Genomic DNA, 14986 nt, shown 5'->3' on the forward strand with positions numbered 1-14986 from the left:
AAGAGCGTCACAAATTCTTTATGAAATGATAATCAAATACTTCTTCATATATGGCATGTTTTATGTAAGTGCTTTGCAAACTTTTATTTTACAGCAAGCAACATTTATTTTGTAAGAAAAAAATGAGCTTGCTTGAGACCTAGGAACCAGTAACCTGTCTGGAATAAAACCCCTCATTTCCCAATGCTGTAGAACCTAGTAAAAGAAGAATGGGGAAAAAAGTCAATCCAGCTGACTTTGTGATACATGGAGAGAGTATAACAAAGTCAGAGCATGAAGCCTATTGCTAATTTAGAGTTTCAGCCTTTTAGAACTCATCTGTTTCCTCTCATGATTTCCAAGAACCTTTCTCTGGGCCTTAATTTGTCAAAATGATGATGTAACTTAAATTTTCTTCTGTGATATTTCTCTCTATGGTAGAAGAGGTCCAGGAGCCTCCCTTATGGTCTCAGGTGGTATCAGTGCATTCTGTCTATGACCTTCCACAGACAATGATTATGGCTTAATTTGTTCCGATGGTGGGGATTATCCCCTTTCCCTTTGCCATATGACAGAATTATTTGCTGGATCATAAGAAGAAATATAATTTTGAGTAGCAGGGCCTAGCCAGTGGTCACTTGTTTTTCATATCCATAAGGCCAACTTTTATTTAAATACCAAACTTTCACATTCAAATACAGGCACATAAATAAACAAACTAGACTTGCCTTTATTTTAAGCCTCTTTCATGTTTCAAGGTTCTTTTCCTCCTGGCCATGTAAGAGGACACTGGTTATCCACTCCCTATATCCCTGTCACCCCCCTCTCATTAAATCTACTTAAGTTCACAGTAGCTGAGCATGGGAATGGCGTGATTCTTCCCATTGCACAAAGCTTTGAGGTTTCCTAAACCCAGATTCCTAATCTTATCACCTACCTAAATATTATACTTTGAGCCTTTTTCAATGAGATCTTAAAATCTTGATCTTGGTGGAAATACTGAACTTTTTCTGGCATTAGCATTAAACCTTAGCTTTGGGTTTTTCTTGGAGCAGCTCTTCTCAAAGTAAACCCCTTTGGACTGCTCAGCCTGTCTCTGTCCACTTCTTACTCAGCTAAGAGGGACTAGCAGGGATGGCCAGCACCAGCCAGCAGAGATGGATGGAAGCCTTTGCCTTCTGAAGGCTTCTGTCTCAGGCTAATGGGTATCCCTAGCTTAAGCTGGTACCTGTGACTTTTTCACTTTTCTTCCTTCATTGCAGGCCCAGAACTGCCTCACTAAGCTATACAAGCTAGATAAGATGCAGTTCCGACAGACCATGAGGGACTATGTGAACAAGGACTCTCTTAATAATGTAGTGGACTTCTTGCATGCTTTGCTAGGATTCTGTATGGAGCCCGTCACTGACAGTAAGTAAAACTGCACTAAGGTCTAGGGGTGAGATGAAGCAGGTAGCATTGCAGAGGCACACTAAATTCTTGGGGATAAAATTTAGAGAAAGAGATTTGTGTGTGTGTGTGTGTGTGTGTGTGTGTGTGTGTCTGTGTGTGTGTGTATATTTGTATGTAACAGTATATAAGCAAGAGAAGCTTGTACATCATCTTTGATGACATGTTTTGAAGCCTTTTTAAGGACAACTTACCTTAGCAAATGGGAATTCAATAAAGCTGTGGCATTCTCACCATTGGCCCCTATATCCTTACACTACCATGCCTCTCCCTCTCATCTGCCCTTCTGTTGTAAGACTACTGAGGCAGAGATCAAGGAACAAGGGAATATATTCATTCGCCAAATATAAAATGAATACCTATTATGTGTTAGCCACAGTGCTTGGAGATCTTTTTTCTACAAAATAAAACAGACAAGAAAAATATATATATATAAACATAATAGTAACACAATTTTGATATATACATATATGCATACATATATACTGATTTAAAAAAAAACAGGCAAAATAGATTTATAGACAGGCCCACAATATTTAATTTATATTTTAACTTCATGGCTTTAAGGAATCTCTGGTATAGAGAGATCTGTGTTATCAGGGGAGACCAGTGAATACCAGTTGCATCCATAATAAACCAAACACCTTAATACCACTTGATTGCAAATGCAGTAATGAAATAAAAGTGATGCGTGAAGCCTGAGTTGAGTAAAATATACATTTAATTAGAGCCTGGGAAGAAATACCTTCTTAGTACAGGCTTTGTTTAGATAATACATGTGTGGTAGTTATTGATCGATTTATAATAAAGATATATTTGATGGATTTAGAAGCAGTTTTCCTGTTTGTATCCCAGGCTTTATTGTTTGGTTTTCACATTAAAAGAAATATTGTTTCTCTATAGAACCCCTGAAATAATGTACGTTATCAAATTTATTTTAAGCCAAGCACGTTACAAACTAAAAGAACAATGAAATGAGAATTGTGGTTGAATTACTGCAAAATAAATTATTGATTACAAACTATTTTTTCCTCTTTTTTAAGCTATTGGAGATAGAAACTATAAGCATAGACTAAAACATTTCTTTCTCTAATGTAAAATCTAGAGATCATCCTTGCCAACTGACACAGAAAGTGAGAGGTTGATAATAAATTGTATTACTTTAAGGTGATTAATTCCTACTGGGATTCTTGAGAAGTGCAAGGGGTCACAGCGAATCAGCGAGTCAGACACACAGGTCCTTATCTGATCAGTCTTGGAGTTTCCCACACCCTGCCCCTACAGTCCATAGGTGGCTCACAAACCTTGAGGAATATTCTGGAAAGCCCACAGAATACCTAATGTGTTCCCTATGAAAGGTCCCTGGATATGTGAAAAATTGGCATAAAATACTACGGAGGGTGATGGCCTCAGTTCACTGGCCTTTCACACATGAATGAATTAGAAGGAGGTGGCTCTGAGGAAGGTTGAAGATTTTTCTTCTCTATATATGCCCAAAGACTCTGGAAACAAGAAGCTGCTGAAATTCTTAAGCAGCTCCTATCAGGACTTGGGCTCCTTCTTTTTCAGTGCTGGTGTTACTCCCTCTGCAAGGCCTCCTCTTAGCCTTTTTCTTCCCTCTCCCTGCCCAGCTCACCAGCTGGCCTCACCTCACTCCTCTTCTGACAGACCTAACGATTCCGCTGAGAGCCAACCTTCCTCAAGTAACTTCTTTCTCTAACAAGGGACCATTTAGTAGATCATTTTTAAAAAATTATTACCTATTTAAAAACTACTCTAGGTCTAAAAGTCTTTCTTAGGTTACAGTTGATTCTCTTTTCTTTGCTAAAATGTATCAATTGAAAGATCCCACAAAGTGGCAGAATATGTCATAGTAAAGACTCTGAAGGAGACTATGAGTTGTTTATCTCTAAGATTTTAAACCAGAGGTATCTTTAATCTTCTTTCAGTATTTCTTGTAACCCTCCACTAATTCCTGGGTGTCAAGTACTTCATTACTTTTTTAAACTGTATAGCTTGATGGAAACATGACCTTTAATTGATGTTTTTGCATTCCAGACAAGGCTGGGTTTGGAAATAACTTTACCACAGTAGACAACAAATCCACAGCCCAAAATGTGGAAGGCATTATCGTCAGCGCCATGTTTAAATCCCTCATCACACGCTGCGCTTCAACTACACATGAATTGCACAGCTCTGAGAATCTGGTGAGAAGCTCGCCTCTTCTTCCCACAAGAGTTCTCTGTCTCTGCTCAGAAAAAAAGTTCTCACGTCATGGCTCTGAGAAAGAGAAGTTGATGTCTGAAAGTCTGTACTTTAAAGTTAAAATATCTATTTTCTCAGTGTCACCAGCAATTCACGGTGGAACCTCAGAAACACAGTTCTCCTCCTTGTTACTCGTTATCCTACCTGCAAATTGATTTATCTTATTCTCTGTCTCAGAGGTTCCCTGGTGGTTGGTGTAATAGTTGCAAGGTACTTTGAGCCCTTCAGAAAGGAGATGCTAGAGCACAGCATGTTAGCTCACGAAATATTAAAGAACGTTACACCAAGCATCTTTTGAAACAATACCTACTTTAAAAATTAATGCAAATATTCTGCTAAAATTATTATTTTTTGATTGAATGCTGTAATCTTTTAGCTACTCTTCATAAATGATTATGTTAATTAAACCACTGAAGCCACAAGTGGAGAGAGCCAGGCTATAAAAGGTTAGCGCTTAATTGCTACCAAGGAGATTGTGATTTGGGATGCTAAAATGTAGATTAAGGCTGAAAAATCTGACACGAACAGCATTTAGATTTCTCTGAGGAAAAGGAGTAATTCCCTATCTTACCAATTTATTAGATATTGTGACTCCTAAGCAGAAATCAGCCTATTTACACATATGGACACTATCCACTAATCTACCTAAATCAAGGAAATTGTCTTAAGCTATTCTAAACAATTAAAACTATTTACTTAACTTAGATAAGCAGAATAAAACCCTAAACCAAAGGGAATTTAATTTTGCTGGTTGTCAAAGCCACAGTAGCAAGGTATTTGGAGCTTGAGAATAACATGGGCACCATCCATGCATTTGAATTGGTTATAGAAAGAAGTAATTTGATAAGTTGATTATAATATATGTGAGCTCTTATAAATATTAGTCTATAAACTCAAGTATAGAAAAATACTGCATTCCTTAATTTACTCTGAATCATCTTTAGTTTGACTTTGAACCCCTATTCCACCAGAATGGCTGGAAATTGAACCTTAGTCATTCTTGGGTTTTTCCACTTCACATAGTGAGGCAAAGATTCCCAAGTCTTGGGTAGAATTTAAGGCCTGAGGAGCTCCATGGATTTCACTAAACTCTTCCTTCTGCTTTTCTAAAGATCACGGGCATAATTGTTTCAGTGATCTTAGATTTTGAAACCCAAAGCCATTAAGGTAAGTGTGTTTTAGGCTTCTGTGTTCTGCTTTGCCATGAACCTTTCCTAAGAAAAATAATACAACTACCTTCTTAAAGAAGGAAGAGAGAGGGGGAAATGCTGAGTTCAAAGCTTACTATCTCCTCGAAAAAGTCCTGCATATATATTTAAATGTTGAATCCCCAGTGTATTGATTTTAATAGCCCTACATCATCTTAAGTTCATAGTCAAATTCACCTTCAGATGGACATACATATTATTTCTTAATTCTGTCCAGCAAAATGCATCACCCTTGAATATCAGGCTCTGTTGGAAGTGTCTAGAGGACTTAGCATATTTTATCACAATTATGCAGAAAATTTTGAGAAGCTGAAATCTCTGAACAAAATTCTGATTGCCTTTTTTTTGCAGGCATCTCTTCAGAAGTCACTATTAAGAGAGAAAGATTAAAGCTTGGGAATCCAGTGGTTAAAAGTGTAAATTGATGTCTTTCTAATGATACAGCCAACTTTCTGAATATGAAGCATGGTAACAATTCTTTTTCACACTAAGGATGACAGGCAAGGTTCTTGGTAATGTAGCCATAGGAACAATGGAAAGGTGGTATACCATTGGTTTCATCATAGGAAATTGTCTTCCCTTTATGATTTCAGTGCTCATGTAAGCCCAAAGAATTACCTTTACTGCTTCCTATGAAAATTATACAATCACACAACAATCTTTCCTTCCCCACACTTTCCTTCCTGCCTCCGAATAGGGGCTGTACTGTGACATCCGTCAGCTGGTCCAGTTTATCAAAGAGGCTCATGGGAATGTCTTCAGAAGAGTGGCTCTCAGCGCTTTGCTTGATAGTGCTGAGAAGTTGGCACCAGGGAAGAAGGTGGAGGAGAATGAACCAGAACCTAAGCCTGCAAGCAGTAAAAGGTTGGAAGCTTGAGCTTTCTAATTATTACCTTCCCTGCACGGGTGTACAACTCCCGTGCAGGGAAGGTGGAACTATCTTACATTAGTGGCATCACTGGTGGTGGTCCAGCTGCAGCTTAGAAAGGAATGAGTTTACATCAAATAAATCCTGTCTCTGTATGAATCAGAGCTCAGTTGATCCTGAACTTTCATACACTTGAACTTCACTTTATTAGCTCTTAATTATATGGTAAAAATTTATCTGTGTTTTAGTCTCTTCTATAGATAACATACATTTTTGTCCAGAAAGGAAAAGCAATTACTGATACCATATCATCCTGTTCAGTAAGTAATATATTTAACACGGCAAAAGACAAATTAGTAAGCCATGTCCTGTTTTTCCTTCTAGTAAACATAAATATATTGTATGCTTATATTATGAGAAATGCCACTTACAAAGATGAAAAGAAACTCCTAAACTTAAAATTCTGCTTGCAGTTAATGGCTGTTTGCAACAGCGGTGGTATTCTTAGGCAATAAGGTAGCTAGGTCATGAGTCAAATAGTAGGATATAAATTCCATACCAGCATAGACTCACGGTGACATGGGATTTGCAAGCATGTAGGTTGTCTATGACAGAGTGCTGTGAACTATGTGAAGTATTGAGAAGTGGCGTCCTGCTCTGTTGTGACTGGCGGAATGCACCATTTGCATAGGTCAGAGGCGGGAAGCGTTGTGGATAAAGGCCAGGTGTCTTCTGCACCTGAGGAATGTCGCAGCTTCATGTCTGGTCGACCCTCACAGACTCCAGAGCAGTAAGTAGCACTGGTTTTGTCTCTAATGTAGCAGGTTCAGCACTTTCCACCAGATGAAATTCTATTTTCCAAACTGCTGATTGTTTTTCATTTTTTGAACTTTGTCTTTCTTCTGCCCTTTACTTTTCATTCCCGAAGCCACTAATCTCTACAGGCTTAAATCACAGATAATCAATCTCATGCCTACAGTAAGCCTCTGGTATCAGTTTATTTCCATTTTCCTAATGGCAAAATCGAAAGCATCTTGAAATTAATGCCCCCAGAAAATTTGAGGATTACTGTAGACACCAAATATGTAACTTATTTCTATGCGAGGCTCATTTGCACTAATTCTTCTTTTGAACACTACTTACCTACAAGTGGCATGATCAATAATTAAAATATGTACATCATTTTATAAAATATGTATATCATTTTACTTCCTAAAACCCTGATTTGTTTTAAATTATTATCCTTTTAGAAATTCTACAGGATATTGTAGCTTTTATGGTATTCCCTCTCCATAGTCAAGGAAATCACAGTTATCAAATAGGACCTTGGTAATAATCCATGACAAGCAAATGAAACCTTCAAAGAACAGTTCATATAGCCCTTCAAAATTTTAAAGACTGCCCCTATATTGGTGGGAAAAAAGTCAACTCTATAGGTCCAGGGACCATGTGAACCCCAGTGCTTAGATGGGGTTAGGCCCATAGTAAACACTTAATATATATTTGAATGAATGAGTGAGAAGAATAGAATTGACAGATTACCATTAGGAGTTTATTTTTTTAATTTCTCAAAATCGAGCTTTAGTTTTTCCTTTAAGTAAGTCTTCAAGGATGGTAAAAATCTAAACATAAGCTCTAGGGGAAAAATTAATATGAAAGGCAAAGTTCTATAGCTGAATAATCACAAGACTAGTTAAGAGTCCTTACACATAGAATCTATCCAGAAAAGGAGGACTCTTTTCCCCCAAATAACACTAGCAACTATTGAGCTAATCTGATAAATAAGAATGATATAATAGTAAATTGGATTTTAAAAGTGAAAGTTTATTTTCATAGGTAATTGAGTTTTCTGAACTGCAGAACATTTTTTTCTTCAGTAGTCTGTAAATCACACCTGATTTCTCAGGACTTAGCACCTGTCTCTTCTTTCCCCTTGAATGAAGATGCATATTTTAATATTGCCTCTACATAAAAATTTCCACTTGAAAAAATGTCATAGAATGTCAAATAGGGAACTTTTCCCTGATCCGAGTGGGCCCAGAGATGAGCATGCCAATTGTCTTCAGTTTAGCACTGGAGAAAGGTGGGTGGATGAGCCTGGCTCCTCCTTTATCTTCTTAAATGTCACATTAACTGAGAAATATTAAAATCAATTTTATATGCTCATTTCTCTGAAACTGATCCGCACTCATTAGACAAAGCTGAAGTTGATTTAATTGGGAAAGCTGATAAATTGTAGCCTCCATGAATATTTTCCCACTCAGAAAACATAGTCACATAGTCATTATTGTGTCGCACATTCCCCCAAAGTACGAAATGCTTCATACACTGTGATCATTTGATACAAATAACTGAGAAATAAAATTCTAAAACACTTTTAAATTCACATCAAATTTTATAAAGAGGATACCTGGTTCAAAATAAGAATTAAAGGTATTTAGTACTCTGAAGAGATTTTTGGAGATAAAATCTGGATCTCAATATAAATATCTACAGAAAGTGATTGCTCTTACCCAGTACTGTCTAATTTAGACTAGATTCCAGATTCAACCCCAAAACTTGTAAGCAAATCTTTACCAAGAATCCCATGAAAAAATTTCATGTTACTAGAGTATTTTCTATAACCTTTTCTTTGCAAATTACTAAAGTAATATATGTTGCTCAAGTTGATGAATTTGGAAAACACAGAAAAACACAGAGAAAACCACTGTAAACTTTTGGTATATTTTGTTGGGTACATTTTTGAGCATATATGTATATATAGACAAACATATTCAAACACTTGCTCACATGTGTACTTTTTTTTTTATTAACGTGGTGTTATCCTATTCAATTTATTTGATCACTACCTTTTAACTTTTCAATATATCATCAGCATTTCTCATATCAATAGTCTTCTAAAATAAAATTTTAATGACTACAGATCATGTCATTATATGGAAGTCTCATAATTCATTCAACCATTTCCCTAGAGTCGAACATTTAAATCATGTCCAATTTTTCAGTGTTGACCAATAATACTTCAGTGAGCATTTGACCCTCTTGTAGCTATATTTTAGTACATTACCCCGTCATTTCCTTGTGATAACTTCCTGGAGGTTGAATTTTTCTGTCACAGGTGTAGATACAAGCTTTGGATAACATATTACCAAATTACCTTCTAGAAAGTTTGGATCATTCTATCTCATTGCTGGCAGTATGATATTAACCATTATATTCTGTTTTCACCCTTAATCTTTGCCAGTTTGATGAGTGAAAATAGGAATCTCATTTAAATTGGACTTCTTTTTTTTTTTTTTTTTGATTCCAAGTGAAATTAAACTCCGCCTGCTCTTAGCCACTTGTTTTTTTCCTATTCTGAAATACCCAAGTCAAAAATTCCTTTGGAGATGTCCCATTTATCTTACTGAATTGGATTAATTTTTTTTTTTTTTTGCTTTTAAACCTTACCTACATTTTTTTTTTGTCTTAAGAAATATGGAGCCAGCCGCTTGAAAATAGTTTAGTGAACAATTATGAGATGATGTAACCTCTGAGTGTCGTGATTTCATTTCATTTATTTATTCATTCAACTTTTTTTTTTTTTAAGTTTATTTAGTGCCAAGACTTATACTATACTGAGGTGAGGAGTAAGATTCGGTACTGTACATGCCTCAGGGAACTTAAAAAAAAACAGTTAAATATTTACCGACGCTGTGTTTCTGCTATTATGACTCACACCTACAGATGAATACCTGCAATAATATTTTGTCTTTTTATTAAATTTAAAAAAATCACTTCAATCACAGCTTAGACGTGACTTTTCAAGATGAACTCAAAGAGTCAACCTCAGTCTCCCTCCTTCCGCTCCCACTCCCACTGTTTCTAAATCCCAGCCCTTCAAAGATCATCCAACATGAGTTGCCTAAATGTCATTGGCAGGAGGTAGAAAGAAATTTAAGAGACTTTCACAAGTGTTTTCAGACATTTAACTCTCGCCTCTGCTTGTTTTCAGTGATGAGCAAATGCAAGGCGGCAACTTGGGACGGAAAGATTTCTGGCGCAAGATGTTCAAATCCCAGAGTGCAGCAAGTGACACCAGCAGCCAGTCTGAGCAGGACACTTCAGAATGCACCACTGCCCACTCAGGGACCACCTCTGACCGGCGTGCCCGCTCACGGTCCCGCAGAATTTCTCTCCGGAAGAAGCTTAAACTCCCCATAGGTAAAAGTATGTCTGTATTTACTTATGGATTTCCTTATTTCCTCTCATGTCCTCAACTCACAGTTAAAACAAAGCAATGCATGGTATGGTAGAGAAAGGGAGAGACTTCAAGTCAAAGGCTGATGTGGACTCCATTCACTCATTTATTCATTTTTTTTTTTAACAAATATTTCTCAGGCTCCTACTATGTGCTTCTATAGTGTGTAAACACTATGTTAGGTGTCAGGAATTAAATGATGAGCAAAATCATGTAGTGCCTTAATTGGCCAACCTTATAATCTAGTAGGAGGTGTCACTAAAGCAGATCATTATACAACTAAGTATAGTTGTAAACTATGAATTTTATGAAGGAAATATAATAGTGTTATGAATTCATGCAACAAGATCTGACCCAAATGTGGAGGAGGAGGCAGGAATCAGAGAAGATTTCTTGAAGGAAATGACATTAAGATCTGCAGGATCCTTAAGGAAAGGAGGGAGAGCACTCCATGTGGTAGCAATAAAATGTGCAAAACTATTGGTGGGGAGGGGCGCAAAATAAAAGAACTGAGAGAAGGAGAAGAGTGGCTGCATGACTATGGTAGAGTGACAGGGGCCAGAGCATGCAGGTCAGGTTGGCTCTAAACAGCCCTACATAGCCCAGGTGGGATGTTGGATCGAGGAGTAACATATCAGGTAAATTTCTTCTAAAAGATCTCTTCATGGAAAACACTGGAGCCTAAATTGATAAGGTAGATAGTGGTCCAGGTATAAGTAATGGTAGCTTGGACCAGACGGTGACTGTGTACACATGAAGAAGTGGAAAGATTTGAGAGGTACTTAGGAGGTAAAATCAACAGGACTTACTGGGAGATGTGCAAGTTGTTAGAGAGAAACATACATATTATGGTTTTACTCACCTGTGAGACTCAGGTTCTTTTTGTCCTGGTCTTACTTGATTATGTAATTTTACAGTCTAACACTGAACATTTTGATTCAAAGCATGTGCACTGAAAACAATTTTTTTCACTTCTATTACATCGAGTCATGCAACTTACATTGTTTGTTGGGCACATGCTGACATTTCCACTTAAGAGATAATCCACTTAGGAGAAAAATGCTACAATGGTCTAATTTTTTAAAAATTATTAAATAGGAAACTGGCTGAAACGATCCTCCCTCTCGGGCCTGGCAGATGGCGTTGAGGACCTCCTGGACATCAGCTCAGTGGACCGCCTATCTTTCATCAGGCAAAGCTCCAAGGTAAACAGGATGTTTGTTACTTATGTAAGAGAATGCTGGAGTTGCTGATAGAAAAACATCAAGGCTGAGAAATGCTGAACACCTGGAGGGGACAAAGACAGTTGAAGAAACTCTTAAGTTGAACAAATTTAAAAAACTTAGATGAGCAATGGAAACTAAGATGATTTAGTAGTAGGCTATCATAAAGGGAAAAAGAAAAGTGTGACAAAAAGTATATATAAATTATAATGTAGATACATACGCAGGTGTAATTTTCCAGCAATTTTTAACTTTTTTATTTTTTTATTTATTTTTTAGTTTTTTTATAGTGACATTGGTTAATGAAATCCAATGTTTCAGGTGTACAATTCAACATTAAGGCATGCACACACACACATACACACTGTGTGTTCACCTCTCATAGTTAAATTTCTTTCTGTCACCACATATTTGACCCCCTTTACCCCATCTACCTCCCTCCTCTCTGGTAACTGCTAGTCTATAGCCCATGTCCATGAGTCTCTGTTTGTCCTGTTCGTTTGTTGCTTTTAGATTTATATCCCACATATAAAAAGGAACCCTCATACACTGCTGGTGGGACTGCAAATTGGAACCTCCATACTGTTGTCCATATCATGTGATTTTCTACTTTTTCTGTCTGGCTTATTTTGCTTAGCATGGTTATCTCGAGGTCCATCCGTGTTGTCACAAATGGCAGTATTTCATTTCTTCTTATAGCTGAATAATATTCCATTGTATATATGTATCACAGCTTCTTTAGCCAATCATCTATTGTAGGACACTTTGGTTGCTTCCATGTCCTGGCCACTGTGAATAATGCTGCTATGAACAATGGTGTGCAAATATCTTTTGGATATCGGTTTTCAAGTCTTTAGCGTAAATACCTAGCAGAGGGATTGCTGGATCATATGGTAGATCAATTCTTAGTTATTTTGAGGAACCTCCATACTGTTGTCCATAGTGGCTGTACCAATCTGCAGTCCCACCAGCAGTGTATGAGGGTTCCTTTTTCTCCACATCCTCTCCAACATTTGTTATTATTTTTTTTTAACATACATGTACAATTCCTGACATCTCAAGCTCCTAGCCAAAGATCCAGTAATTCTATAGAGATTCCTTTTACATGTATATATGTGTACGCAACACCATTTATTCTCCTTCTAATATTTTTTTTCACTATCTGAGCCATTCTCCCTATTGAAAAACATAAAGAAATTCAGTATGACTTTTCACATTAAGTGCTTTTTCATAATACTGTTAAGCAACATAGCAGCATACAATTTGGAAAAGGTAATGATTCTCAGTGAAATCCATTTCTTATAAGAATCTTCCCTATGAATGATTCATGGGGTGGTCACTGTAATTTTCAGCATATGATAAATTACATTTTTCATATACAAATTATATGCTTACATTCTTCTTTAAATCTCATGAAAACTGGTTTCCCTTTGTTTTAAAAGTAATATTTTGAAATTACATAAAAATATCACAACATTATAAGACATTTAGAAGACTATTTATAATTCCTCCTTCACTTTCCTTTTGCTGAAAAAATTGGCCAAAAGTATTTGAGAGTCTTGCTTTGATGAAAATTTTGGGTACTGTCGGCAAGATCAAGAACACATTTTAATTCTTAGAAAAAAACCATGGTATTACACTTTAATTATATTTTACTTTATAACTAATTTATACTAGATCTTCTATAGAGATTTTAAATCTTCTATTTGGCTTTCACTTTGGTTTGATTCTCAATTGTGTTGTTGTTTGTAAAGGATGAATATGGCTTTCTGTTACTGAATTCGAGTTTGGACTTCATCAGAATAAACTCTAAGAATACCTCAATTTTTTACTTATTTTCATAGTGTCTGATTATTTTATTTTGAATCTATGACCAGGATCCTCCTTCAAATTATAGTTATAGGTGATGTCTTTTTTAGCACATGGGAATCAACTGTACTGAGTAACCAGATGTGGAAGTCAAAAGAACTGAAGTAACCTTCCTATTGTAAATGATTTATATTTCAAGGCAAGGGTTAGTATAAACACAAAGAATTGCCTTTGAATTTAGTTATCTGACTATTTTCATTTTTTTTCTCAGGTCAAATTCACCAGTGCTGTAAAGCTTTCTGAAGGTGGACCAGGAAGTGGAATGGAAAATGGGAGAGATGAAGAAGAGAATTTCTTCAAGCGTCTTGGTAAATGTTATGCAGCCTAAGAATTACATCCAGCTTTCATCATGTAGAACAAAAATTTGATTAGATAAAATGGTCCATTTTCTATTTCCATTCATGTCTTATACATTTCTCTCTCATATGTGTGTTGTACCACTATCTATAGCTTCTCTATTTGTTATCAGATTGGTTCAAGAGACATTTATGAAAGCCCTACTATGTTCATCATTCCCAAGTAATGAATACTACCCACAGCCTTTACAAAGAATAAGACATAACCTCTTCTGCTGTTTGTCCTTTACTAAAATCCAAGAGCTTTAAGGAACCTTCAGATATCCTTTTATCCACCCACTTATTTTTTTTATTTTTAATTTCTACTTAGAAATTCTGCACATTATATCCCTGACAGATGGCCGGCCACCCTCTGAACACTTCCACCGAGGGGGTGTTTATTACTTTACAAAGCAACCTGTTCCAGAACTAGACAGCTTTAATTGTTAGAAAGGCTTTCCTTGCATTCTGATAATATGCATAGCCGTAAATTTGGTTCACTGGTCCTAGTGATAACATGGGTAGCCACACGCGTGTGCATGTGCACACACACACACACACACAATGCTGGTTTCATCTATTAGCCATTTCATATGCTCTCCTTTCATCTCACTTTTCTGTGGTTAAACATTCATTCCTTTTGTTTTCCTTACATGAAAGAGTCTCTAGATCTATCACCATCCTGATTCAATTTTCCTATGTATTCCAGATAGATTTTGTGCTTTACAAAATGTGGAGCTTCAGGTGGAATGCAACACACTATCTTTGAATTTAATCAGTGTAGTAGATAGTGGAACTATTAAGCTCCAGGGATATAGTGCATGAATACATTTAAGACTGCATTATCCATTTTCACATCACATACTTGGTTTATATGAAATTTTGGATTAATTTTTGCCAGCTCTCCTTGACATGAGTATATATCATGCTTGACTTTGATGTAACCATTATTAATTCTTCATCTCAAAATAAATAAAATTTTAATTTTATTGACTTGAGAGTCATTAAGTCACTTGTCCAGGAAAGAATTTAAGAAACAAAACCCAAACTAAGTTGAATTCTGAATCTTTTTTTTTTAACAGTTATGCTATAAAGATCCATCTGCAGAGATATACCCATTTCCATGTTTTTACCTAGGTCATTGACGTTCTTACCAAACAGGACAAAGACAAAGATATAACTCCTAGAACACTTTTAGTTGACTTTTATTAAGTAACAATTTGTGGGTACAGTTTTTCAGCCAATTAGATAACTTAATTTACTAGCGATTGACAAATACTTTTCTACTTAATTACAGAAACATCAACAGATTTTACCAAAAAATATCTCACTGATATCTTTATAACTTTATCTAAAGGATGGATGTAGCTTAGTTCAACATGATGTATTCTTAATGAAACTACAGTGGTTTCTATGATACTTCTGTTTTTTGTTTTTTGTTTTTGTTTTTAATATTCCTGTCTATCTAATTATCTCTTATAGAATTTGGCTAGGGCACACATCAAGTTTATTAGTCTACAGTTTCAAGAATTTTCCTAACAACCCAAACC

General features: G+C 36.2%; 1 protein-coding gene across 2 annotated transcripts in view; it reads left to right on the plus strand.

Annotated features, from left to right (window-relative positions):
- The window catches only part of UNC80 (unc-80 homolog, NALCN channel complex subunit), a 189901-nt gene that overhangs the window by 47682 nt on the left and 127233 nt on the right, over positions 1–14986 (plus strand). For both annotated transcript variants that reach the window (XM_006921411.1, XM_006921412.1), the window contains exons 15-21: positions 1242–1389; positions 3487–3635; positions 5599–5765; positions 6461–6559; positions 9764–9978; positions 11108–11214; positions 13313–13409. In XM_006921411.1, the coding sequence (XP_006921473.1) occupies positions 1242–1389; positions 3487–3635; positions 5599–5765; positions 6461–6559; positions 9764–9978; positions 11108–11214; positions 13313–13409 (982 nt within the window). The remainder of the gene's footprint in view (positions 1–1241; positions 1390–3486; positions 3636–5598; positions 5766–6460; positions 6560–9763; positions 9979–11107; positions 11215–13312; positions 13410–14986) is intronic.

Source organism: Pteropus alecto, unplaced genomic scaffold (assembly GCF_000325575.1).
Source record: "Pteropus alecto unplaced genomic scaffold, ASM32557v1 scaffold3, whole genome shotgun sequence".
Classification (NCBI taxonomy): domain Eukaryota; kingdom Metazoa; phylum Chordata; class Mammalia; order Chiroptera; family Pteropodidae; genus Pteropus; species Pteropus alecto.